The 25,847-nt window shown below is 44.5% G+C and overlaps 3 protein-coding genes across 5 annotated transcripts; 1 reads left to right on the top strand and 2 right to left on the bottom strand.

Annotated features, from left to right (window-relative positions):
- Nucleotides 1-321: 321 nt before the first annotated feature.
- smyd1a (SET and MYND domain containing 1a) lies at nt 322-6,749 on the top strand. 2 transcript variants are annotated; one of them, XM_080874898.1, is made up of 10 exons: nt 322-540; nt 1,902-2,078; nt 2,861-3,074; nt 3,167-3,297; nt 3,611-3,649; nt 4,574-4,760; nt 4,837-4,929; nt 5,040-5,203; nt 6,209-6,377; nt 6,457-6,749. In XM_080874898.1, the coding sequence occupies exons 1-10, from the start codon at nt 404-406 to the stop codon at nt 6,547-6,549; spliced, it is 1,404 nt and encodes a 467-aa protein (XP_080731024.1). In that variant the 5' UTR covers nt 322-403; the 3' UTR covers nt 6,550-6,749. The 2 variants fall into 2 exon arrangements, with proteins under 2 accessions (XP_080731024.1, XP_080731025.1); XM_080874899.1 differs by lacking the exon at nt 3,611-3,649.
- Nucleotides 6,750-6,989: 240 nt separating this feature from the next.
- On the bottom strand, nt 6,990-17,967 carry dqx1 (DEAQ box RNA-dependent ATPase 1). Of its 2 annotated transcripts, none has more exons than XM_080874218.1 (12): nt 17,565-17,967; nt 15,338-15,703; nt 13,715-13,908; nt 12,415-12,868; nt 10,761-11,060; nt 10,531-10,630; nt 9,390-9,548; nt 9,057-9,248; nt 8,826-8,951; nt 8,353-8,543; nt 8,075-8,265; nt 6,990-7,806 (listed from the first exon to the last, which is right to left on the bottom strand). In XM_080874218.1, the coding sequence occupies exons 2-12, from the start codon at nt 15,671-15,673 to the stop codon at nt 7,596-7,598; spliced, it is 2,454 nt and encodes an 817-aa protein (XP_080730344.1). In that variant the 5' UTR covers nt 15,674-15,703; nt 17,565-17,967; the 3' UTR covers nt 6,990-7,595. The 2 variants fall into 2 exon arrangements, with proteins under 2 accessions (XP_080730344.1, XP_080730343.1); XM_080874217.1 differs by having other exon boundaries at nt 17,552-17,964.
- Nucleotides 17,968-19,946: 1,979 nt separating this feature from the next.
- thnsl2 (threonine synthase-like 2) lies at nt 19,947-25,574 on the bottom strand. The gene is made up of 9 exons (XM_080874521.1): nt 25,322-25,574; nt 23,531-23,762; nt 23,247-23,441; nt 23,011-23,163; nt 22,693-22,932; nt 21,283-21,431; nt 20,841-20,966; nt 20,614-20,768; nt 19,947-20,405 (listed from the first exon to the last, which is right to left on the bottom strand). The coding sequence occupies exons 2-9, from the start codon at nt 23,751-23,753 to the stop codon at nt 20,180-20,182; spliced, it is 1,467 nt and encodes a 488-aa protein (XP_080730647.1). The 5' UTR covers nt 23,754-23,762; nt 25,322-25,574; the 3' UTR covers nt 19,947-20,179.
- Between the last annotated feature and the right edge of the window lie 273 nt (nt 25,575-25,847).

Genomic DNA, 25,847 nt, shown 5'->3' with positions numbered 1-25,847 from the left:
TTTAAAATCTTCTTTTATGTGTTAATGAGTGTAAACTGGGTGCAGTCACCTCCACTCTACTGTAAAAAGCAAAGATAAAGTCACTGAATCTGTTTCCTGTCATGTGCCTCTGACAGACAGCCACAGCTGCCCCGGACCAAAATACCACTGGGGGAACCGACCCAAACAAGGGGTACCCACATGCACCACCTCATACCTCCGTCACCTCCCTCCCTCTCTTACCGCTCTGCTGAGGTGGTTCAACCCCTTCAGGGTTATTTTTGGCCTCTGCAGGGGTCGGCCTAAGAGGAGAGAGAGAGGGCACCCGAATGTTAGTGAGAGTCCTGCACTCCCTCAGCCTGTCCCGCCCTCGGCTGCTTTCTCCTTCCTCACTGTCTCCTCTGTGTTTTGTTTGCCCGGCACAATGACTGTAGGGAACATGGAGCGAGCCGAGCTGTTTGATGCCGGGAGCAAAGGTCGAGGCTTGAGGGCCACCAAAGAGCTCAACACGGGGGAAGTGATCTTCTCCGAGCCCAGCTTTGCAGCTGTGGTCTTCGACAGGTACGGGTCTCCTGGTCGTTCTGGGTTTTGCATGAACATGTCTCAGGTGTACTCAGACTGTGGGCGTTGGTCACCATCTCAGGGTCGTGACCTTCCTTCTAGACCTCTGAATTCTATGACATCAGCAACACGAAGGCCATCGAGGTGTCATGTGAACTTGAGCGTGACATTCTGGATCCAATGTGAGGAGGCTCCAGCAGAAAGGATTATGGCACCTTTACAAGGTTTAACGTTCAGGTTATATTAATATAAGATCAGATTTGAGAGTGTAACGGCTTTTAGCATCATATATGGAACATAAAAAAGCACATTGTGGTTGGTTTCAGGTATGCAGTGATCTGCAGGTTGATTCTCACTGTTTAGTTTGGCCTCTGGAGACAGAAAACAGACCTGTCCCCGAAAATCTGAGAGGGATGGATGTTTGACAACGCAGCAAAAGTCAAACTGGGACACACAGGAGGCCATTGCGACGTCATTAGGAACTGGATTGATGTGGTCTGCTTTGCTGGTTTCAGTGGTTTGAATAAGCTGCAGCCATCTGAGTTTAAAGTCGTTCAAGCTTGGTTTTGTTTTTTTGGCGCCAAAGTTGACAGTTGACCTTTTGACATAGAAAATGACTCTTGTGTCCAAATGTAGGTAAAAGAGAAAAGATTTATCCAGCAAATTATTGGAAAACAAACATCCAGAGAACCAGTTTGTTTTTTCTGTTCCTCTACGAGGACATGGAATCTTTGATCTTTATTGAAACTATGAGATATTATGATGAGGGCCTGCAACTGTAATTTCATACAAGAAGGTAAAAATTTTATGCCTTCGTTAAATGAACTAAAGTTATTGGATCTCAGGATCAGGCGGGAGCTGATTCCTGATTTTTTTTTTGAGCGTTCTACATGTTTGCTTTGGTTAGTAATGATTTGCTGATGGCTAAAATCAGCTGGTATTAAAGGGAACACTGGTTTGTTGATGTGCTAGAATACCAGACACAGATCTGGTAGCAGTGTTAGTGTTACAGCCTTATAAGAGCTCGTATCTGCAAGACGGCAGCTCACCGAAGCAGGCATGTACTGAGGGTTTCTGCACAGTGTAAGGCGGGAGCTGTCCAAAACTACAAAGAGACTGAGGACGCTGTAAGTGGTGAGAGGCATTAACAACGCTGCTTGGCGTTGTTTTGGACCGGCACAGAGGGCTAAACAAACAGTTTACACACAGACCTGCAAACTTCTGTGAGGTTTAAAGAATGATAAAGAAATGAGAATCAGGGAAACTAGAAAAACAGCTACATACTTTCATTATTCTCTGAACATAGGAGCACTCCTCATCTCTGTGATTTTACCATTAACCTGTCTGTGTTTCTCTTTCAGTTTGGCCACCCAGGTGTGCCACAGCTGCTTCCGCCATAAGGCCAATCTGCACCGCTGCGCTCAGTGCAAGTTTGCCCACTACTGCGACCGAACCTGCCAGACCGCGTGCTGGAACGAGCACAAGCAGGAGTGTGGCGCCATCAAGAAGCTCGGCAGCGCGCCCAGCGAGAATATTCGGTAAGAAAAGGTGCATGACAGAGACCTCTGGGTTTCCCACCATCGAAAAATGTGCTAACATCTGAAATGTTTTTGCTTCCTGGATAAATAAAGTTTGTAGAAGAGAAGGGAAATAAACTTTGTATGAAAAGACAGATTTTCACTCCCCTTGAACGCTTACAGACTTCACACATTCCCTGCAGTTAAGAGCTGTTTACAGGCCGCGAAGTACCAGAAAGTGTGCTTAAACTAAGATTTATTAATACCGGAAGTGATGTTAAATGTGATAATGCAAGGTTTGTCCAAATGTGCTCAATCTTGTTTTGTATTTGGTTACTACCAGCAATCCCATTTATCTGTTATCCCCAAATTACCTGTGACTCATCTAAAGCTAAGATTGGCATTGGATTTTGTTTTAGCCACGTGCTAAATAGGTAAAGTTTCTTTTGGGGTGGGGTTCAATTGGGGTGTTCCAAATTAGGTGGACCAACCCAACTAAAAAGCTTAACCAAAGTCTAAATAGGTCATTGGGGACCTGGTTAAAGCCTTTGCTGCTGTCATGATCAGAAGGTTGAACTTCCAGGTATCTGAGGCTAATAAATCAGCCAGGCTGGGGGTTTGTGTCACATGATTGTTTTAGAATTGTGTGTCTACAACAAAATCCCAGTTACACCTGGAATCATTGCACTACATCATGCGTTTCCTGCCAGGTTTATTGTTCTGGACTATGATCTGGCTGATATTCCCAGGAATCTTGGACATGGATGAATGAACCTTCAATTTCCTGTTTCTTCCTGCGACAGCTTGGCAGCTCGTGTGCTGTGGCGTATGCACAAGGACACGGGCATCGCTTCCGACAGTCAGCTGATCTCTGTTGACCAACTGCAGGAGCATGTGGCCGACCTGGCCGCCGAAGACTTTAAGCAGCTCCGGGCTGACGTGCACAAGTTCCTTCAGTACTGGTCTTACGGGACGAGGCAGCACTCTGTCGACTATATCTCACACATCTTTGGCATCGTTAGTGTTTCATCATTAATCACCAAATCCAACATCCTAGCCCTGCCCCTGCTTCTTCTTACCCTTCCTGCCATCTGTGTCTGTTCTTGCAGATCAAGTGTAATGGATTCACCCTGAGTGACCAAAGAGGGCTGCAGGCTGTGGGTGTGGGTCTTTTTCCCAACCTGTGCCTGGTCAACCATGACTGCTGGCCTAACTGCACCGTCATCCTCAACCACGGGAAGTACGTATCCGAGCTGCGGAGCCCTGCTCCATCATGAAATAAACCTCTCAGGGTCATTTCATAAAAAACACTACAATTTGAAAAAATCTTAATGAAAGCACGCAGAATTTTATCCTCCTAACACTAAGAAGTTGTTTATTATGTGTCTTTTGCGCTTGTGACGACTTAATTTACAGATATATATGGAGGCATATATTAGGGAAGTAAAGTACAGTAATAAAGCCAGAGTCTGGCAGATTTAGTGGACCACACCGATGCTTTACTTTAAACAGAGTGCAGCGTATAAACGTCTGACTCTCTCTTTTCTTTGCAGCCAGTCAGCTGTGAGCTCTGCTCTCCACTCTCAGAGGAGGTATGTTTTGCAGACGTTCACCACTCGTTCCGACATATGACTGGCTTTAGTGAGAACACACAGAGACACACGCCAGTGTTTATTCCAGCTATAACGCAGAACGCTACATACAGTTTTATTATCTTTCTGTTTCTCCTGTGAGGCTGAGGAAAAAAACACAAATATTAGACTGAGGTTAGAGTTGCAGTTCCTGTGATGTCCACTGGAGGCTCCCTCGAGAAGTGCACAAGTCCCCATAGGACTTGTGTTAAAATATACAACTTCACAGCAGAAATAAAAATGTTTACAGCCTGGTACAAAATCAGTTTTGATCTCTGTGGATAGTTTCCTCTTCATAGCATCTGTGCAGGTTTGGTTGCACTAAAGAAGTTCTTAGACGTGAACTGCTTTTCCACAAGAACTTTTGAAGTTTTCAGTTTAATAACACAGTGTCTACAGGATCCACCTAAGGCTGTTAACCACTAAGGTTGCATATAGCTAAATATCCACGTTAGTTCAAATATAGTGTATCCAAACAGTAGCCAAAACGTCACTAGTCTCAGGGCTGCATTAGGTTTTTACCTTACAATTCTATGATTATAAACAAGAGATCAACCTGCCCCATATCTCTAAAAGTACACTTGTATGCAGAGATCATAGTGAACATGGACTAATCAACTTCCAGGATTCAAGATATTCAGATAGGTAACAAAGTCCAGTTTCCTCCGCTATAAAACAATTTACATGCATCGTGGTGTCCTCAGAGTTGTCCCTTAAGACGGTTGATAACCATCGTAAACCCTCACTGGGGTTTACTGAGACTCTACACATGGAACCAAATGTCTTCACCAAACTTAAAGAAGTCCAGTCACTTTCTGTTCAAGCTCCTTAGACTACCATGACCTGGATGACTGAGAAACACCATCCGGTCCTTCTCTGTCCCAGGATTGAGCTACGGGCTCTGGGGAAAATCCCTGAGGGAGAAGAGCTGACCGTGAGCTACGTGGACTTCCTGAACCTTTCGGCTGACCGCCAGAAGAAGCTAAAGGAGCGTTTCCACTTTGACTGCACCTGTGAGCACTGCGGCAAGCACATCGAGGATGACCTGATGACAGCGGGTGCAGACAGCAAAGTGCGAGGGCAAACATTAGACTGTTTTTAAAGTGCATTTTCAGTTTATTACCTCGACTTTTCTCTCATTCTCTCAGCCATCTGCGGATAAGGTAAAGGAGGTAACAGTCTTCAGTAAGGAGTCTTTGGAGAAGATTGAGAAGTCACGTGTTGAGGGAGATTACAATGAGGTACACCACGCCCCTGTCAGCTTCCTTCCACCTAACCCTCTCTTGATGACTGTTGCCATGCTTTCGTTAACTCCTTCAGTCTAGTCAGCATCTCTCCTTTCCTCTCTCAGGTGCTGAAGTTGTGTTATGAGTGTCTGCAGAAGCAGGAGAATGTCCTGGCAGATACTAACCTGTACAAGCTGCGAGTGCTCAGCATCGCCAGCGAGGTCCTGTCATACCAGCGGTCCTTCGCCAAGGCAGCAGACTACGCCCACAGGATGGTGGAGGGATACAGGTTAGTGCTGATAATAGACTCCGTATCATATCAACATAGCCGCCAGGTTTGAGAAGTGAGGCCAGTCTGGAAGCGCTTCCATGAGGCAGACCAGAACAGCACATTTAGGAGTCCCGATGTCTGCTAAACTCTCTGCAGACCTCCATAATTAAACTTTGGTAGGTCATGCATGGGAGCTAGGGTCTAAAACCATGTGTGAAATGGAAGAAGTTTGGAACCACCAGGACTCTTCATAGAGAAAGTGACTATCTGAGGTCTTGATTGGGGAGCAACGATGAACTGGTTATTCCAACAAAGCTTCCTCTGAAGAGATTAGGGATAGCCATCTCAGTAGCTCATTAATAGGGCCCTTCTGTTAGAACAGCTGGAAAGACCCAGACTATTAGACCTGATGAGGCAAAAAATTCAGTTTTGAGGTAAAAAAAAAAAAAAAAAAATCAGTCCCTGCCTGTAATCTGCTAAAACTGCCCCTATAGTAAAGCATGGTGGTGGTAGCATCATGCTGTGTGGTTGCTATGTTAGTAACTTGGACATGGAGGCTGGTGTAGACTGAGGAAAAAGTAAATAATACCTCTGGTGTATACTGGGTTTGCCCCAGCACCTTATCCTGGTAGGATGTGTCCTACACTTCACTTAGATTGCATCCAGGTGGCATACTAGTCAGATACCAAAACCGCCTCAACTGCCTCTTTCAATGTGGAGGAGCACAACTCAAATGGTTGCAAACAAAGGCTACGTTCTAACGCTTTTTATCTGCTGCTTCTGAGCTTTGAAACAGTCCATCACTTCATAACAGATCTGCCTAAACATCAGCGCCTTTTAAATGAATGCATGAGACACTACTTCAACCTGGCCTGTAATCCTGCTGGAGCTCAGAGTTAATGTAAAATAAATCTACAAATAATAAATAATTTATAATATATACTCATTGCTTTAGAGTGTGTATGTAAAGCATCTAAAACGTTGATTTTGGATGACTTTCGCCCCCTTTGCTTTTGGAAACAGGAAGTTGTACCACCCCAATAACGCCCAGCTGGGTATGGCCATTATGCGGGCAGGTGTCACCCACTGGCATGCAGGGCAGATTGAGGAGGGCCACAGCCTGATCTGTCAGGCCTACCGCATCCTGATGGTCACCCATGGATCCAACCACGCCATCACCAAAGACCTGGAGGTCACAATGCACTCACATGTTTGGTCTTTAAGTGCTATAATAAATTGTAAATTCATTGATTTCACTGTTTTTGCTTTAGGGGATGCGCACACAGACCGAGCTGGAGCTGAAGATGTTCAAGCAGAACAAGGCTGCGTACCAAACCATGAGGGACGCTGCACTGAAGCACTGAACACCAGAAACCTTCACCGCTGATGCTCCTATCTTAACTGTCCGCTGACATGTACATACCGAGTCCCCTAAAGCTCTGCAAACAGCCCCTGAGCAGAGATTGATCTGATTGCAAAGCTGCAGCTAGTAATGCAATATGCTGCATGTATGTACAATAAAAGTGGAGATACATGTGCTGTAACTACAGGCATCATTAGTGTTTATCATTCAGTGTAAATTTTATCTGCCTGAGTAATGCATCTACACAGCTCGCCGAGCAAGGACAAAGTTGACACTCCTGCTTCTTGTTGAAATACAGTCTCACAGTCTTCCCCGATGCCCAAAAACCTAAAACCAGTGGCTGAACTCACGGTTGCTACATCCTTTTTTTACTTACAGTCTGTGGTTTAGCCTCATCATTTACGTGTAATCTCACTGACAAACCAACAGACTCTTTGGAGGAGGCAATTCTCTTTAATAACTGACAGTTTTAAATCTTACAGTAAAGCGACTTTAAAGGTTAAAACTCAGGTAGCTACACAGTGCAAAATCACTCAGCTGAAATCCTGAAAACATGAAAAACTTCACTTTATTCAAAGCAGTTTTTGCACCGACACAAATTCTATTAAAAAGGGAAAAGACTGAGCAAGAAAACTGTATCAAAACAGCTGGGAAGCATCAGCATCACAACAGATCACAGTGAGCCCTGAGAAGCACCTCTTCATGGGCGTCTGCATAGAGGTCAAAGGTCGTACACTAACAGGGAGTATTGCTTCCGGTATTTCACCCTCATCGCTCCTTCCTTTTTGTCTTTAATTTAAAACTCTAAATTCATAGAAACATAGAAATCTCTCTTTAAATAAAAGCAAATGTTTGAGATTCATTTTTAAATAAAGTCAACAACAAAAACAAAAAAAGAGGAAATGAGGAGGTGTGAATGTTCATAGCCGCCACACAGAGGAGGAGACACACAGGACTGTACATTAGTGTTGCACGTGTAAAGTCACATCAAGAAGACCGCCAAGTCTTCAGAATCCTCTCCTGAGAAGCTCCGCCCCTTCTCCCTTCTCATTGGATGACGCAGAGCTCAGTGCTGGACTGATTGTGAGGCTCCTGCCCCCCCTCAGCGTCTCTAGGACTCCGGCCGTGCTCCTGCGCCGCCCCCTCCTGATCGTACAACCCTGGCGGCTCTAGGCTCTGCCGCAGCTCCATCAGCAGCTCCTTCCCGTCACTCGAAGGCAGGTTTCCAAGGAAGTACTGTGGCGCCAGCTCCACAAGCCTATGAGGAATCACGATAGGCGTCAACAGAGATGCTTAAAGGTGATAATAATCAGCACTAAGTGACAACAGCGTCTCAAAACACGACTCTTTTACGCCCTCATCCTTCACAGGCTGCTCGAGGCAGCTGAGAGCGTTGTGGAGGGTCTGATTTTTAAATTAGATTATAATGTGCTCAGACACTGGGATTAAAAATGTTTTTCACTTTAATAAAGTTGCATGAAGCCACTTTTTTACTACATTGCAGCCAATTTGCAGCTTTAGCTCACATCTGTGGGTGGACGTCAGAGGCGATGCGAATGCAGTTGTCGCGGGAGATGGTGAACTCGTGATAGAGGACCCAACTGGGGGGGTCGGGCCGCGGCTGTCGACACAGGTAAGAGGAGAAGGGGTGAAGGTGAGCCACGTGGCGGTGAGTTAGCAGGAGGTAGTTACCGGAGCCGTCCACATCGTGAGCCACCTGAGGAGGAGGAGTCAGTGTTACACAAATTCACCAAGTGGAAGAGCAGAAATATGGGTAAAAATATTTTTAAAATGAGGAGTTTACTTTGAGGAAGAAGCCTGAGATGAGAGCCCGCTTGATGTTCGTGCAGTTGTCTTGGCATCCGAAAGTGGGAGGAGAAACGGGAAGCTCTATCCGCTGCATCACCTCCAGCAGCTGCGCCCTGATCACCACAGCCAATCGCAGGGCGGCGTGACAGAGGAAGTTCGTCGTGCACCAGGCCTCATCCTGATTGTCTGCAGTGATCACACACAGGCCGGCCAGCAATCAGAGGAACCAGCAGAAGCAGTTATTGAATTTCAGGACTTGTACCCAGAAAACAGTGAAAATGTTTTTGGGGTTTTTTTTTTTCCTTTAGGCTTCAACTTGATTAATGTCAAATACAGCATGGAAACGGGTCCACGGGCTGTTCTGTTAAATTTCTGTTTCATGGAAAAAAGTTGCCTAAAGCTTCTGAAAAATATTGCACCATCACTGCTGAGCACAGTACATCTGTGATGAAGGTTAAGTGTACGTACGCTCCAAGAAGGCATTATATATATTGATGAGAGTCATGTGATCTCCCTCTGTGTGCATCAGAGGCCTCCAGTGTGTGACGGCAGCCTCCTCTCTGCTGGGCTCTGCAGTGACGAAGCAGGAAGGAGCTGCAACAAGAAAACACAAAGATCAGATCAAATGTTCTTTATTAAAAGAGTCAATGTAGAACGAATGTCTCTCATCGGGCTTCACTTCCTGCAATGCTTGCTTACCCGTGAGCATCGCAGCTATCGTGAGCAGCTCGTCGACGCAGTCGTACTCGCAGGCGGCGATCAGGGCTTTCGCCAGCGACGGCTCCAAGGGCAGCTCTGACATTATGATGCCGACCTCCGACAGGTTTCCGTCGTCGTCCAGCGCTGCCAGATAGTCCAGGTCCTCCAGGGCCTGCATCAGGGCCTCAGGGGCTGGGGGGAGGGGCAGAGAGAGGAGGGTATGAGGGTAAATCCAAACTACTACCAGTTTGGACTGTCTCCTTAGCATGGGTACAAACGTGTACCTCCTTCACTGTGTGCTCTGTGGCACAGAGGAGGTTTGCAAAAAGTCACCTGGTCTGTCCAGGAACTTGCACTGCCCCATGTCAGCAATATCCAGCCTCTTCAGCAGCAGCACCAGGTGGCTGAGGTTCTCCTCCATCACACCTGGACAGTGAGCCTCCGCCATCCCCTCTTCATACAGGGACTGGGAGTACAGACGCAGGCACAGGCCTAAAAAGTGAGAGAAGTCACACAGTTAACAGCCATGGTGAAACACTGCAGGTGTTAAAGGTATTTTCTGTAAACTCCTGTTTAAAAATAGTTCAAATCCTCCCAGAATTATCCAAAGCAGCCAGCAGAGTGTGAAGAAAGATACAGAGCTAGGCCTCTCCCTGTCCATGTAATACCAAACTTTACCATAAGATGGCAGCATGCAGTCTGCCGAGAGGAACTGCACTATAACTACATGGACGACCCTGTTTTACACCTCACAGTCACCTAAAGTTAAAACCATTTAATCCCCGCTGTATTCTGCTCATGTTTAATGGTCTTCTTTTACTTCTGTAAAACCATCACTGATACATTTATGCTATCATCTACTGAAAGGTTTTGGAAGTTACCGTTTGTCCCTAAATCCTGCACTGAGCTTATTTTGGGGGATTAGTTAGAAAAGTTAGAATTTGTCGCTCCCTTTGCCTTTAATCAGTTGGTAAAATTACATCTAAACTAAACCTCAGTGAGCTGCTGTCACTAAATCAATTTCAGGCCATTTAAAGTTACCCGGCAGCTGTTCAGCCTGGAGCGACTGTAAAGATGAGCTGTTCTGCTGCCTTAAAATGGTAGATACTGCAATACACCCTATAATCAAGCACTTAGTGACAGTGGAAAGGAAAAACTTCGTTTTAACACGAAGAAGCCTCCAGCAGAATCAGGCTCAGGTAGGGGCTGCGACCAGCTGGGGGTGCAAATATGTGCAAACTTAAAATTAGATCAACGGTCACTTCAGACTCTCACCACCAAAGTTGAGAAACCAGCAGGTGACATCATGGCAGCTATGGACATCTTTTATTTACAGTCTATGGGAAATACCAATGGAGTTTTATCTTTCAGTCTTTGAGCTGTGATTAGCTCAGTCAGTGCTTCATAACTCTTCAGCAAACTGTTAACCCTCAGGAAGCATTTGTGTGGGAGTGAAACCTGAACAGATGCGTACCTGGAAGGTGGCTGTTCACCCTCTGAGTGCGCATGTCGGCCTGGTGTTTGCTGATCGTCCTCAGAACCTGAGAGTTTGCTCTTATTTGTGGATTATAAACCTGCCACAGAACATGAATTAAATTCAAGCTCAAAAACAGGCCTGAATATGCGTAAAGCTTATTAAGTGATAATTAAAAAAAAAGAGTACTTTTACATGAAATATTGCTGTTGATACAAAAACAAACTCACATTTTTTAGTTGGAGCCCCATGTCGATGACGTAGCGAACTCCGGGCAGTGAGAAGGATGCCTCTGCAAGTGCATCGGTGAGGATGACTTTCCTTTTTTTGCCCACACCTCCAGCTCCCAGTGCCGAGCTGTCCTCAGAGCTGCCGTCCTCCCTCAGGGTGGACGCATCAGGGTCGGACTCGTAGATCCGCTGTGTAAGCCCACCCAGTCCGGCATGGAGGGGGAGGAGTCGCAGAGCGCCGAGCTGAGGACTCAAAGCTACACACTCCTTCTCCAGCAGGGCGGCGCACTCTTCTATTTCCTGTTTAACAGAGAGGAGACAGGACATGATCAAATCCACTGTGAGGGTGTGATTCAGGGGACATGTTTTCATCACCAGGCTGAAAAAGCACCAACAGCTGCAGTTCCCCTGATGTCCACTGGGGCTACAGCAGTGAGGCCCCATACTCTCCCGTGTTAAAGTGCCTGACATTAAAGCAGAAATAAACATTTACAACCTGATACGTAACCGGTTTTGCCTCCATTGCCGATTTCCTCTTGTTTGCGCTGTTGGTTCCTTTTGGGGCATTTCTCTAAAAATGAAACACCTTCCACAAACAAACAAGCACAAAAAACCCTCACCTAGCTTGTGCTCTGTGAGGTTAAATGATGCTCCTGCCAAAGTTTGATGGTTTTAGCTCTCTGATAGAAGACAAAGAAGTCAAAATGTTCTAAATAAAGAGCACACTTAACAGAGTGAATGTTTTTAGGTGGCCTGCTGTCACCTGCAGCTGTCCTTCTTTTCTAGCGTTGCTTCTCCAAACTGAGGACGAGCTGATTGTCACTTAGTGGCAATTTAAAAAGAACTTGACAGTGTTCCACTCCAGGTAATCCTAACTAAACCACCCTCGAGGGAGACAAGGCCTCAACAGTGAGTGAAGGAGCAGGAGGTGTGGTGATGTTGACACAAAGGGAGTTTAAATGAGAGTCTAAAGTGAAGGTCAATATGTACAGAAAGCACATGAGGGATTTCTGCATATTTGTAGTTTCATTTGAGCTGAGACATCAGACACCTGCAAAGCCCCAGACGCCTCTCAGGCGGAGCTGACCTTATTTCACTGCTCTGCAGGACAAAGGTGGTGAAACTCTACAACTCAGAATAAAGAATGAAGATCGGTTTGGGTAATTTGCTTTGTGTTAAAGTGTAAAAACTAAACACTGTGTTAAAGGAATAAGATCAGGGGTCATTGTACCAACAGGCCCAGGCGTTGTTTACTTTGTTTGAAACAGAGATAGCTCAGTGGGTGGTTCCATGATTGGAAGGTCGGGGGATCGAATCCACCGAACCCTGAGGTACCCCTGAGCAAGGTACCGTCTCCGCACACTGCTCCCCGAGTGCTGGATTGGTGGCTGCCCACTGCTTCACTGAGTGAATGGGTTAAATGCAGAGGACTAATTTCCTACAGACTAATTTCCTATGGCATTAATATAGTGTACATCATTATTAAATCAGTCTTTGGTTTAGTTTTTGTTAAATGAGTCATGCTTTCCTTCATTAGAGGTTGTATTTAAATAATTTTCATGCCTGCTGATGTGGAGATTAATTTTTAAAGATATTCTGTCACAAAAAACCTCGGAGGATCTACTTTCTTCTCCGTGGCCGTTTACTCGTGTACCTGTGCACTGGCCAGAAACACCATCACGTCTCCTTCCTCTCCTCTCCGGTGCAGATCCAGCACCATGTGACATGCGACGGCGGTGGGTTCCTTTCCCGCTGAAAGCTCCCTGTACAGTGTCTCCACCTCCGCGTTCACAGCCTTCCTTTCCACTGCTCCACCCTCTTCCTCCTCCTCCTGGTCTCCATTAGCAGGCTCTGAGGGGAGGTTGTCCAAGGAGAGGTGAGGGACAGAGGGTCCCAGGAAGGTGGCGAGCCGAGGGGCGAGAGTGGGGTGAGTGAGGAGGACCACTCGGAAGTTGTCAGGCCTTTGGCGGCAGACGTCGCACAGCAGGCCAAGCAGCACGTCTGTGGGCACTGTGCGCTCCTGGAGCTCATCCAAGACCACGACGCCGTACTGATGCAGCAGGGGGTCTGACATCATTTCCTCCAGCAACAGCGTGTCGCTGACAAACCTGCGGAGAGGGCATCAAAACAGGACACGTGGATCAATCTCAGAGGAAACTAAAGTGTACAGAGTATAAGAATTGATGGTGAGGCTGTGGGCAGAAGAAAGGCAGAGGAATATTTTCATCCAGAACCAAAGAAATCCAGAGATGCAGAAGTTTAGACTTTAACATGGATCAAATGTTTCATGCAGGTTTGTTTCAGAGACTTTTCAAAGAATAACAAAAAGGAATAATTTGATACTTGCTTCCTTGTTGTGAGTTAAATGAGAACAGGGAACGAGCTGCAGTAGCTCCGTTCAAAGCAATCCTTATTTATCTTTTATCGAGCCTTTATGTAACCACTCTGTTCATCTAACTGAAACGAGCCATTTCAGCTCCCGTCTTTTTAAGACCCCCCTGATTGATCACCTTCTGAAAGCCTGCAGAGGGGCATCATCCAATGCTTATAAGATATACTGCCTGTACCTGCTGGATTAGAGTGTAAACGTGTTATGAAGTGATGGCAGCTGATCTTGAAAGCAGAAGAAAGACAATATCTAGTGTAAATATTGAAGCAAAGATTCAGAGCAGTCTAAGGTTTATCGCAGATTAATTACTTTTACTTACGATTACCTAATTGTTTGATACTGACAACAAGAAGCAGTGCTGCTCTGTTCTATGCACTGTGTGCCTCATTTTTTAAATAACATTATAATTCACAATAAAAAGCATTTATCTTAAAAATATATTGTATCTAAAAGGTACAAGAGACAGAGTAAAGGAGAAATTTCAGAGTAATCTGAATACTTTTTATTTGCCACTACAGAAATGAAATTACTTTGAAAACAGCGTAAGATTTCAAAAGGATCTAACCTGAGCATGGTGTCAGGCGTGCAGCCGTCATCGTTGGGCACTCTGTAGCCGACCTCCAGACCCAGGCTGAGGTCCATCTCATCGGCCACGCGCAGGGCCAGACTCACCGCCGCCACCGAGTGAGGCTGCGAGCAGCACACGAGGCCATGAGAGAACTCGTAGGAGAGCGCGTACTCCACGCACCACTGAGGAACCTGCAGTGAGCACATGGGAGGACAGAGGTCACACAATGTTTTTAGACTTATTCACACTATACTTGCGCAACATCATGAGCTTTTGGATGGACTGCTGTCATTTGGCTGTAAGCATTCAAATTCTGAGTGCTGCTTGTGATTGGTTCTCTTGCCCTCGTCTGCTAGTCAAGTCTGCTCACTGAGCCTGCCATGGCTGCGACCAGACAACCACCGCCATGCTGCATGACCTCAGACACCACAAGAAACCAGTGCACAAGTCCCAAAACCTGCACATGACCTACGTTTAGTCATCTTCAAAAGGTGCAGAAACCAGTGGGTGACATCACCATGGCTACATCCATCCCTTATTAACAGCAATAAATAAACTGCCAACAAGTGTCATCCACGCATTACCAAAGAGAACAAGCTGGGCCTTAAATGGAGCTTAAATCCATGTTTAATCAAAGCTTTCATTTGATCTTAAGAGGAGGAGGGGGAAGCTGATGGGGACCCAAACTAAGAATAAAGAATTAAATACAAAATAAGCAAAATATTCAGACCCAGAATAGACAAAAATGTACCCTTATGACACGTTTTTGTTCTTCTAAATTAAACCTTGAAGAGGAACTCAGGACTCATCAACACTGAGTAAAAACAGAAGAAATTACTGACATACAGCGAGCGCACTGAGGGGCAAAGGTCAAAGTGATAACAGATATGTGACCCAGATTCAGGTTAATAAACAGACAGCGCAGATAAAGGCTGTAACACAAAAAGAAAGACAAAGTGAAGGTATCACAGAAAACAGCCGATCAACAGAGACCGAAGCAACGAGCACATAAAGACTCACAGGGAGGAGGAGGAGGTGGTGCTGGAAATGAGATCTGTGGGTGTTTCAGGACTAAATGAGCGTTCAGGTTACAGCACAGCACTGTGAATCTATCACATTGGTTTAATGGTGTCATTCATTAGCCTGTGGGTGGATGTAACTATGGAGCAGGCATATAGATAACCAGATTGTCCCTGAGAGACAGACCCAGCACAGAAACCACCTCCAGGCCTGCAGTTCCTCTGATGTCCACTTGAGGCTGGCTCCACACACGAGTCATGTTAAAAGACCGGGTGTCAGACTGGACACATACAGCTCAGTCTGATCTTAAATGAGTGAGACCAGTAAAACCACCGTAAAGCACACAGGCTTCTAAACCAGCAAAACTCAAAACACAGTTTGAATTTACAAAGAAAAGACCAAAAATCAAGCCAAGTGTAAGATAAAGAGGGATTATTTTGATGCAAGTCATGCAAAGCGTCTCTAGTAGAGTCCAAGAATGAAAATATGGATTAGGAAATTTTCTAAATGGGAGCAACTGGGAGGCAGTCACAGATCTGACTGGCTTTGTTACATTTTCGAAAAAAACAAAACAAAAAATGTTTTCCTGCCTGTGGTTACCTGCGTGCTTTTCCCAGACCCACTGGGCGCGCTCAGTAGGACCATGTTGTGGCTCTCGAGGTGCTCCAGCAGACTCTGCCTGAGTCGCCACACTGGAAAGCGCTGCCTCTCCTCCAGCAGGGCATAGTATCGCGAAGAAAAGGGCAAACCATCATAAGGGTTCACCTCCAGGTCTCCCAGTCCTTCATCCTCACCGCCTCGACTTCCTCCATCTTCTTCATCGTCCAGATCCCCGCTTAAGAGGGAAGACACGGACAGTGAGTCCAGAGCTGTGGAGGGCCGAAGTTGGGAGGCAGAGGCAGTGGATGGCTTTGCTGCCATCGGTGATGACATCATCAGCAGGTTATCTGAGATTCCTTAGATTACCTGCAGAGAGAAAAAAAAACAACTAAAGGTCACAACGAGCAAAGTTCACCAATTCCTGCAAAACCAGAGAGGAAGAGTCTGAGGGCCCAGACTACTTCCTGAGACTTCACAGGAACCATCATGTTTGGTATGTAGCTGAGGAATGTGCGTCTCCGCCCAGACGCCACCGTGGTCATCAGACAGCTGCAGCACACACCCGCTGGGTGCCTGCTGCTCGGCTCACTTATTAATGTGTGAGGAAGCCAGAGAAGCAGATAAAAGCACAAGAAGAGGGAAAACACTGAGGTAGGGATGTGCAGCGAGAGTTCAATTTTTGATCTATTTTTAGATCATGATCACGCCTAATTTCTCCAGCGGTCCTCAGGGTTTGACTCAGTTCAGTGGGAACTGCGAGGTGTCTTTATGTAAACAGCAAAAAGTACTCTGCATGGCCAAAAACATCCAAACACACACAAAGCAAAACCAAAACCAGCAGGTGGAAGTTAAACAGATGACAGAGGCCGTCTACAGATTTTGCTTCATGTGCCACACCCTCCTCCACCTCCCTTTCCCTCCTGCTGACCTGCGCCCCTCCCTGAGCGTCTCCTTTTTGTGTTTGTGTGGTTTCAGGTGTGCCGGAGTCAGACCAGAAGCACACCGGATGACAGCAGCTCCATAATCAAATACTCAGCCCTGCCAAATGTGCCGGCGCCAAGCCAAATTTATCCACCTGTGCTGCTTTTCAGCACTCGGCCTTTGTTGCTGGTTTCCCAACATTCATCCTTTTCTATGTCTTCTTTACAGTCTCCAGATATGCTGCTAATAAGCCTCCCTTCCCACTCCACACTAACCCCCCTAATCCTGCTCCCATCTATCCAGACAGCACATCAATAGATTTTATTTAAGCCTCTCTGCAGCTTGAGGACATGTTTTTTGATATGTACTGTATTATTAATTATCATTAAAAACTCCTCGATTGTGTTACGGTGACAAAAACTACTCAGACCGCCTGGATACTCCTGCTCAGTAGCCCACCCACTTCTGTTTACAAGGAGCAACCAATCAGAAGAGGACTGTATAAGATGAAGGAGGATTATTTTTTAATTTGAAGCATGCTAAGCTACTCATATGCTCAATACATAGCTTGAAATGAGCAGAATGGATCTGTTTTTAATGAAAGATGAGAAACAGAAGCAGGTCGTTCATGTCGATGGCTGCTTCCTTGCTCTATTCAGCTACTGAAAACTGTTGGGTTGGATGTGGCTGGGCTGAACCCATCATATCAGCCTCTGGCAGAGGGGATATTCCTAACATGCCATCTCAGTCACACAGAAGCTCCACCCACTTCTGCCAATAATTAAAGAGAGAAAAGCTAAATAAGACCATTATATAATAAAGAAGGTTTATTTTGAAGTGTGACTCATGCAAAGCTATTCAGTTCAGTCCAGAAATAAAAAGTTTGGAGCAGAATAAGTGGAGGGGATTATCTAATATGAATCACTCATGGGTGGAGCCACCACCAGGTTCAGGTGTTAATGAAAACCACTGATTAGATTTGGATGACAAACAAAAGACCTTCTCTTGTGACTCTACAGCAGAGACAGTGGAGTCTCTGTTTAGGAGAAACTCGGGTTTAAAAACAGTCTCTGAGAAATAAGCCTGTATCAGGGTGATGTGGCACCGTTCTGACCCTTAACCTTAATAAGCCTGACGAGTCTATTTAAGCAGACTAATGTCACAGCAGTCAGCCGCCCGCTCCTCTTTTCTTATCTCTGAGAGCCATTTTAATGCCAACGGGTCACCTGACTTGGCCGAGAGGAGGGAGGAAAGCCAGCACAGCAACGAGCCATCACAGGTACGCCTTCTTACCTGAGAGACATACCGGTCGACAGGTGAAGAAGCCCCGCTGAACCAGCCCGCCCTCCGCTCCTCCTGTTGTTGTTGCTGTCGGTTCAGAAAAAAAGCCGGCTTCACGTACCGGACAACAGCGAGACAGAGACCGGGACAGACATCCGCTCACCGGCCCTCTCCGTGAATCTTCCCCGGGCCCGCTGATCTCTTCACTGCTGACAAAGATAACGATAAAGACGGAGGAGGAGGCGTCTGCGTTAGCTGCCAGCCGCCATGTTGGCACGTCGAGCTGTCAAAGCTCGTGTTACTTTGAGGAAACCTCGGAGAGTTCAGAGCGTGACAGAGAGGCGTTCACGGAACAAGTTCGACATTTTTACTTGAGTAAAGACAGCCCAGTTAATATTTTCTTCCATTTTCCCCTCCCACATTCCCTTTATTTGTTTTTTTACTTATGAAGAAATTAAAATTATGTGTATTATTTGGACATCAAGGTCAGCAGTTCTGTGGCGCGACAACGAGACATAACCACGGTAATACGAGAAGAATTAAGATTGTTAAAAACAAATGAATAGAATAAAATAAAATACAAAAAGGGTACAATATCACACAAAAATGAATAAATATTTAAATAAATCAAAACTTTTTGCCTGTCTCCTTTGGATCTTTAGACATCAGAATTGTTGCCTGAAGGCAACAATTCATCATGGCCTTGCCATATTGGTCAGTTTGACTGACCTTTATTATAATTCTATATTTATTTAATTTGATTTTCGGTTGTTACAGACATGACTGGGGGATAGGACAGGGAGAAAGAATGAAAGAAAGAGAGGGAGAGAAAGAAAAATAGAGGGGAGAAGAGATGGTGAGGAAGGGGGGAAGAAAAAAAAAGAAAAACAAACAAAACACCTGGATCACCTGTATGGAGATAAGAGAAAACAGAAGAGAAAACAAACAAGAAAGAGCAACATAATAAATACAACATCATCACAATAAACTAGCTAACGGTAGATACTAAATATTACATGTTATTGTGCAGTACGCAAGATCGAGAGCGCACAATGTGCTTTGAGGTAGCAGCCAAGAAAGGTGTAGTTTGTGTCTGTGAACACCCGTGTGTACACCTGTGTGCACACCTGTGTGGATCAGCACGCTTGTATTCAAAAGGTTTCTCCATGTAACGATCTGCTAGGGAGTGTGGGGAGCCATAGCCCCGCCCCTCAGGGCATGAAGCAGGTATGGAGGAGATTCAGGCCCCAGAATACGAATGAATGTTAGTTTTGATGTTTGATGAGTAAGCTTTAAAAAAATTCTTTATGTAATTTTATACTCATGTGTCTGTATTTCATATATTTCTGTATTTTCATAATTAATAGTTTAGATTGATTTATTTCAGTATGTATACACTGATTGTTATCTGTTTTAAATATATTTTAACAATAATTTGTTTAATTCTGTATTTTTTGTGTTGATTATTTATGAAGATTTATTTTTAAATATTTATTTCTTCATTTATTATGGCATGATGCAAGTATTTATTCCTGTATCTGTATTTTAAAATTTGCTGTACTACACTGATATTTATCTAATATAAAGTATATCTATAGCCACATCCAGTAAGCAGTTTAATTAACTAATTTATTTATATTTTTGCACATATGTATTCCTGTATTTTTATATTTATTTCTAAATCTTTATATTTCATTAATGAAATTTATAAATCTATATTTCTCATTTTTATAAATATATTTGGATATTTATGTATGTCTACATTTATTTAGGTTCCTCCACCTTCCTTTCTGTATTCATATATTAGTATTTACTTTAAACCACATGTTTTTTCAGTCATTTGGTCACAGGGCAGCTTTAAGGAGCCAAAATGAGTATATTTTATCAAAATAAATGTGCAATCTTACCATAATTTTTGACAAAAGTGATAGTGACAGGAATATTTATCTGTTGGTGTGTGTGGGTTCTTTTAACCTCCCTCAAATCTGGAAAACTTTCACATTTAAAGTAGTGTTTGTAATTGCCATCTGGAAATTTTAATTGATACATTCCCCAGCAGAGGGCAGTGTTTTACCAGTGGCTGTGTTTAAAGGTTTCGTCAGCTGATTCCTCTTCAACATGACACACAAAAACAAAAGTTGTAAAATTATTCCAGGCCCCAAAAGTACAAAAAGTACTTGATCCTGATATGTAGGTGCCAAAATATGATGAAGAATGACATGCCAAAAATGTATTTGTACAAAAATATGTGGATTTGACATTTCAGGGTGAGCTGTCATGAAAGCTAGACTGTTTTTATCTGTTGACCAACTCATAACTTAAAAATACATAAAGGCCTCAAACATCCTTTTAGTGTTTCCATGACTGCATGACTACAGTGATAAAAACAGCAGCTGAGACGGTTAAAGTCATAGAATTTAGCTTCATTTTATTTGTCACATACAGTTTGAAGCTGTGGAGAGACGGCTTCGTTTCAGGTGTGAAAACACAAAAGTCATATGACACCACAGACCAAAGTCCACCTGAGGGCTCACGTGATTCCTTTGCCATCAATATCATTCACTAAATCCTGATAAGCAGGTTCAGAGATCAGCGACGTGCTGCCACAGTCACCTGACCTGAAAACTGTTTAATGTCCACTCAGGTGTAGTAAGTCATGCCATTCTTCCTCGCCACGCTCACAGACTGGATTGTCTCTCTCAGTCTGTCCTCCCAGTCTTCGCACCAGTTCTGGCACCGCTCCAGCTCCTGATAACGGGTCGGCAGCTTTTCCAAAGCCAGCACCGCCTCTGGAAGGTCAAAGGTCAAAGCTGCCTTCTCCACTGCTGCCTGAAACTTGGCCGGAGAAGCAGTTGCAATGTAACATCTGTAACGAGAGAAAAGTGGACTTAACACGCAGATGTCACATGCCTCCCAGCAGGTTATTACTACTGCTAACTAACTTTATTAGAGCAACTCAGTGAACTATCAGCTGATTATTATCTGTCACAGAATAAAATATCTGCAGAGGAGAGCCTCAAGAACAGCGGGAGCACAGGTGATATGACTGAATATTTAAACTTGGCATGTCTGACCTGTTGAGCTGGGCACTGTGAGGACAGTGGTAGTGATGCCAAACTGCCACAGCTGTGTGAGGACACAGCACATACTGGTTCTCCTCCCAGCAGCTCTTCATGGTCTCCAGGATCCCCTCGTCCGTCACTGTCCCCGTCGACAGAACCTGTGACAGCTAAAAAGGAAAAAAATCAGATTAGAAGCTCAGAGGAGAAGCACTGGCGTGAACCAGCTAGGTGGCGGGTACCAGTCTGCGGTGGTTTTCAGGCAGCAAGTGTCGGCGCGAGCGCTGAAACCCCTCCATCATCGTCTTCACTTTGGCACCGTCTCTGCCCAGCAGCAGCCAGAACACTCGCTCCATGTTGTATGGGTCCTGCAGGAGACAAATAAACCAGAGACATGTCACCTGTGTTACCACCCACCTGTCAGTCAAAGAGGCCACGCCTCTAATAATGGAAACTTTAAGCATTTATACAATTTAAACAGGTGAGACCAGGTGAGATTTACCCCAGTGCAGCTGATATAAAGGAGGAAATCTGCTGTAAAGTTGGACATTTTAACTGACTGTCAGCGCTTCAAGTGAACATCAGAGGAACTGCACTGTAATAAAATGCTTAAGCCATCAGGCTGTCTGAGGACTGGAGGAAATAGATACACTCTGCACACATGAGCAGGTGTAGTGTCTCTACCTGGATGTCTATAGCCGGGGCCAACGTCTGTGTGACATTAGCCGCCATGGAAAAGTCACCGCTGGTTACCATCCTGTGCACGATGTCATTGGAATTCACCATGGCAACCAGTTTCAAGGGGAGTCCCATCTGCTTTACGATGAGGCCGGCTGACCAAAAAGAAAAGAGACAGGAACAGCTTTTATAAGGAGGCACTAGTGTAAGGACAGAGAGACAGACACACAGAAAAAAAGAGGACCAAAACGACAAGATTATTACAGCTGTTCATAGATTCTAAGAGTATATGATTTAACTTTAATACAGAAAAAGAAAGAGAAAGAAAAGAAGGGTCTGGAGAGAACTGAGCAAAATCACAGAACTACTTGGTTAGTGTTAGAAAAAGACTTTTCAGAGTCTTACTGGCAGCTGTGGTGACACTTTTCTTCTTAACACTCAACAAAATATATGTGCTGCAGACAGGAAACATACTGACTAATGGAAACCATCAGTTTCAAAATAAGAGAGAAAGATTTTTTGGTGACTATTTCAAATTTTTCCATGGGACCTTGCAGATCTATGTGGCCCATCCACTGGGTGTGCACCTGCGAGCTTGACCTCAGGTCCCAGTAATTCTGTACAAAGCAAAGTGATGTGCTCGCTTGGTCTTTTCTTCATAGACGTCTTTGGATCATACTTAGTCTACTTAGGACGTAGGATAAACTTTCCCCAGGACCAAACAGAGTGTCTGCAGTGATCAGGACATTGCAAAGGTCTGCTGCATTGAAGAGAGCTGAGCTTCTGTTTTGATAGAAAAGTTGATCCATGAAGTTCAAGCTCAAACATCACTAAGCTCCTCCTCCTTTTCTGACTGATGGTAGCGTTAGGAGAATCCACGGTCTGTGATATAGTATCTGCAGATAAATCCATTTCTTTCTGCATCATCAGGTAAATTTGCATCAATTTACCTCATTTCATGGGTATGAAATCGAACTGTGGAAAAACTTCACACTTTAAGAAACAGGACAAGGAGCTTAGAGAGGAGTCGATGCTCCTCCACATCAAAAGAGTCAGTGAAGGTGGTGCAGCATCCGACCAGGATGCCTCCTGAACACCTTCTAGATGTGGCGTTGTGGGAACGTGCGACTGGGAAGAGCTCGGGATGGATTGTAACGATAAAGAAAAACATTATTTGTGTCATATTTGGAAAATTCTTGATGTTTCCTGGATGCTGAGGACACTGACCTGCAGCCAGGACCCAGATAAGCGGATGTTATTTTTGACAAAATAATAAATAAAACTGAGTAACTGAAATCTCCCTTTTTAAATAAAAATGGTTTTTAAAAAAGTAATGCTGGTGATTTTACTTTGGCTCTCAGATCAGTCTGACCAAGATTTCTCACATGGATGAGAAATCTTACATTATCAACCCACCTGCGATGTTTCCTGCCCCTCCCGTGGGAACCACCACCTCTAGCTCCGGCAGCGCTGCGCCCACATCGTCCTGCTTCACCCCACTGAGCTCCAAGTAGGCGTAGACGAAGTGGGCGAGCTGGATCATGACCCTGGACCAGTTCACTGAGTTGAGGCTCATAAGGCCGTGAGACTTAACAAGCTCCTGGTCGGCAAACAGGCGGCGCAGTGGCTGGTCTATGTCATCAGAGCTGCCGTCGGCTACAGACGGAGTGAGATTGATTCAGAGAAACTTTATAACCATAAAAAACGTGGCTGTTTGAGCTTCTCTGCGTGTACCTGCAAAAACATGGACGTTATCCTTCAAGCAAGAGATCATGTGCTTCTCTTGCACTGGAGTGATGCGTCCACGGGGGTAAACCACCACCATGTCCAGCCCAGGGAGACCTTTGGCGCTCTGGATGGCCGAGCCGCCGGTGTCCCCAGACGTACCTGAGGATGACATTTATGCCAGTTTTTCACCTGCATCTAGTTCTCTGGTTTTAACCCATAATAAAAACATGTTTCCCTCTCACCTACGAGAACAGTCGCCCTGCGGTTCTCTTTTTGCAGGAAGTAGTTTAGGAAGCGTACAGTGCAGGTCATAGCCAGGTCCTTAAAGGCCAGGGTGTCTCCATGGAAGAGCTCCAGGACAGACAGACCCCCCTTCAGCCGGGCAATTCGAACTACCTCCGGCACAGAGAAGCCAGACAGGGCTTCACCCACGAGAACTGGGAGAGAGAAACACGGGAAACAGGACTCACTGATTATCTGATCAGTTCTACCTGCATGCAACGGTGAATTTTTCCCCCCAGCTCACCTTCCAGGTGGTCTCTGGGGATCAGCTGAGGAGGGATGAACAGTGAAGCAACCTCCATCACTACTTTGGTGTAGGACAGCCCCTTCCAGCTCCTCAGGGTGTCGGGGCTCAGCAGAGGCAAACTCTCCGGCATGAACATCCCTCCATCTGGGGCATAGCCCGAAAACAGCACCTCCCGGAAGTCCCAGCCCCTGACCCCCCCACGAGTACTGCAGTACTGCATCCTACACGCCTGTGAAGGAAGGTAACAGTCATCATATCCTGGTCTGAGTTCTGTGACATCATTCTGCATCATCTGCCAGGGTGCACTTCTCTGAAACTATGTGTGTGTGTTTTTCTGTAAAGCAAAAATTTATAAGAAAAGCTTGAATTTAAGCCACACTTTATGTTGTTATCGGTACAGGTTCATCAGCAGTCTTGACACAGACAATACCAACATGTGAATGGGTGAAAGTTTTGACTGCCATTGTACACATCCTTGGAAAGCAGGACTAAAACGCTAAGAGTAAATGTGCATGTGTAAAACAAATCAGCTTTGTCTGTGGCGACACAGAATAAACAGATTTTAGAGTAAACACAAACATGTTGTGACCTTTATGAGTTATATTAAGCAGTAAATGAGCACTTTAAATTTTACTTATTATTATTTTGTGGCAGATATTGTTCCTACAAAGAAAGCCCATTTCACACTGCCAACTATAAAACACACACTTACCGCTCCGCACTGAGCAGAACTGCTGCAGTCCTTTTTTCATAATTCAGAAGAACTAACTCACAGAGTTGCTTTTTAACCAAAGCTTTCTAAACCTCGAGGCATGGCTCTACTAACCAGGAAGAAAAAAACCTGGACTTTGGAACAACCGTCCTGAAACCAGGACACACTTACTTAATATAAAGTCAGTCTAACTAAGATTTTCCCAGGTTTTCACACACATCCATGTCAGCAATATTTTCTGAATTCACTGAAAATAAAACACAGTGAATAACCGTCACATGATTCTAACATAAGCTTTGGTTCTCATTATTTTGATTGTGTTACATAAAATCTAACTGTTCTATCACGTGAACAGTGTGAAGCACCAAAACACCCACCTGTTAACCGTGCACTAACAGTGATTTTAATAAAATGCGGCAAATAAATCAGAGCCATCAGACACATGAAATTAATCTGGTACTATAACTATTATCAATCTTGAAGCTCAAGTTATCCTTCTTTTGAAAGTCTGCCGTTTTAAATTTGTTTTAAAACTTTTTTTTTTTTTTTACCACTAATTTGAGTTTTTTTAAGGTAAATTATTCTGAATCAGTTTTGGTGATGCAACTGTTTTTAAATTAACCCTTTCGGCAGCAGCAGGTTTAAGTGAACCTCTACAAGAGTTTAGGTGATTTTTGAACAGGGCAGCCTCCTGTGATCAGGTAAGAACACAGTTGCGGGTAACACCACACCTCCTGAGGCCAAAGAAATTAGATTAAGTGAATATTTGTAAACAAAAGCGGTAACTTCATGTCAGCTAACATTTGTTTATCCTCTGCAGGGTTTTCTAATCTGTTTATACCTATATTAATATGCTGAGTGGGGTGCTCCTAAAGCAGTTTTCACATGACTAAGGTTGCATTCACCACAAGCCAAAATAGAAAAAGCAATCAGGACTTCATAAATAAAAATCAGTTTAACATAGTGAATTCTCATCAAACATGCAGTGTGTGCGGTTCTGTGTTCACTAAAATAGGCAGTCATTAATTTTAACCGTTAGTTTTTGCTTTTAAAGCCGCTAAAACTAGCCAAGTTACCTTCAGTCTCCAGGGTTCCGAAGAAACGATGGGAGAAGTTAGAAGTGTCCGTTAGCTTAACGTTTTTTACGGAGCAGGGGAGGGAAACCGGTGCGTGTATGCAAAAACATCTTACTCTTCTTTCTTAGTGTCCCTCTTTTGCTCAACTGAAAAAAACCCCTACTTTAAACACATCTAATAGTGAAGAAATGTGAACTTTGTGTGAAGCTTATTTATCCATAAGCAGCATTTTCATCAGCGAACTGAGCTCATTATTGCCCCCTGCGGTGGGAGGATGGAACAGCACCCGCTGGTGTTCAGTATGGGAGAGCAGCAGCAGGCCCTTTCTGTATCGGAGTTGTTTCAAAGTTATTTATGCATGTAATAAACCACCCGTAGTAAAAGCAATGCGCTGTTGTCACCTTACCTGAAGAGTAATGTGTTTCCTGTTATTTAGGACCATACGATACACAAATGCCCACAACGCTTGAGTAAAACTAATTAAATTATGCAAAAAAAAAAAAAAAAAAAAATTTATTGATGAATT

Source organism: Rhamphochromis sp. 'chilingali', assembly GCF_963969265.1.
Source record: "Rhamphochromis sp. 'chilingali' genome assembly, chromosome: 2".
NCBI lineage: Eukaryota > Metazoa > Chordata > Actinopteri > Cichliformes > Cichlidae > Rhamphochromis > Rhamphochromis sp. 'chilingali'.
The sequence above is the reverse complement of the archived record's forward strand: the minus strand, read 5'-3'. Positions and strand labels throughout refer to the sequence as shown.

What these genes read in the sequence shown, in the direction of transcription:
- smyd1a (XM_080874898.1), top strand. Translation starts at nt 404, where the DNA reads ATGACTGTAGGGAACATGGAGCGAGCCGAGCTGTTTGATGCCGGGAGC. An exon ending in TTGAGGGAGATTACAATGAG is followed by an intron (nt 4,930 to 5,039) that starts GTACACCACGCC and finishes TTCCTCTCTCAG; the next exon opens with GTGCTGAAGTTGTGTTATGA. An exon ending in CCATCACCAAAGACCTGGAG is followed by an intron (nt 6,378 to 6,456) that starts GTCACAATGCAC and finishes TTTTTGCTTTAG; the next exon opens with GGGATGCGCACACAGACCGA.
- dqx1 (XM_080874218.1), bottom strand. Translation starts at nt 15,673, where the DNA reads ATGATGTCATCACCGATGGCAGCAAAGCCATCCACTGCCTCTGCCTCC. An exon ending in ACGCCTGACACCATGCTCAG is followed by an intron (nt 12,869 to 13,714) that starts GTTAGATCCTTT and finishes CCCTCTCCGCAG; the next exon opens with GTTTGTCAGCGACACGCTGT. An exon ending in TCTCAGGCTTCTTCCTCAAA is followed by an intron (nt 8,266 to 8,352) that starts GTAAACTCCTCA and finishes CCTCCTCCTCAG; the next exon opens with GTGGCTCACGATGTGGACGG.
- thnsl2 (XM_080874521.1), bottom strand. Translation starts at nt 23,753, where the DNA reads ATGCAGTACTGCAGTACTCGTGGGGGGGTCAGGGGCTGGGACTTCCGG. An exon ending in CAGGGCGACTGTTCTCGTAG is followed by an intron (nt 23,164 to 23,246) that starts GTGAGAGGGAAA and finishes TGTCATCCTCAG; the next exon opens with GTACGTCTGGGGACACCGGC. An exon ending in AGGGGCAGGAAACATCGCAG is followed by an intron (nt 21,432 to 22,692) that starts GTGGGTTGATAA and finishes CTTTTTGGTCAG; the next exon opens with CCGGCCTCATCGTAAAGCAG.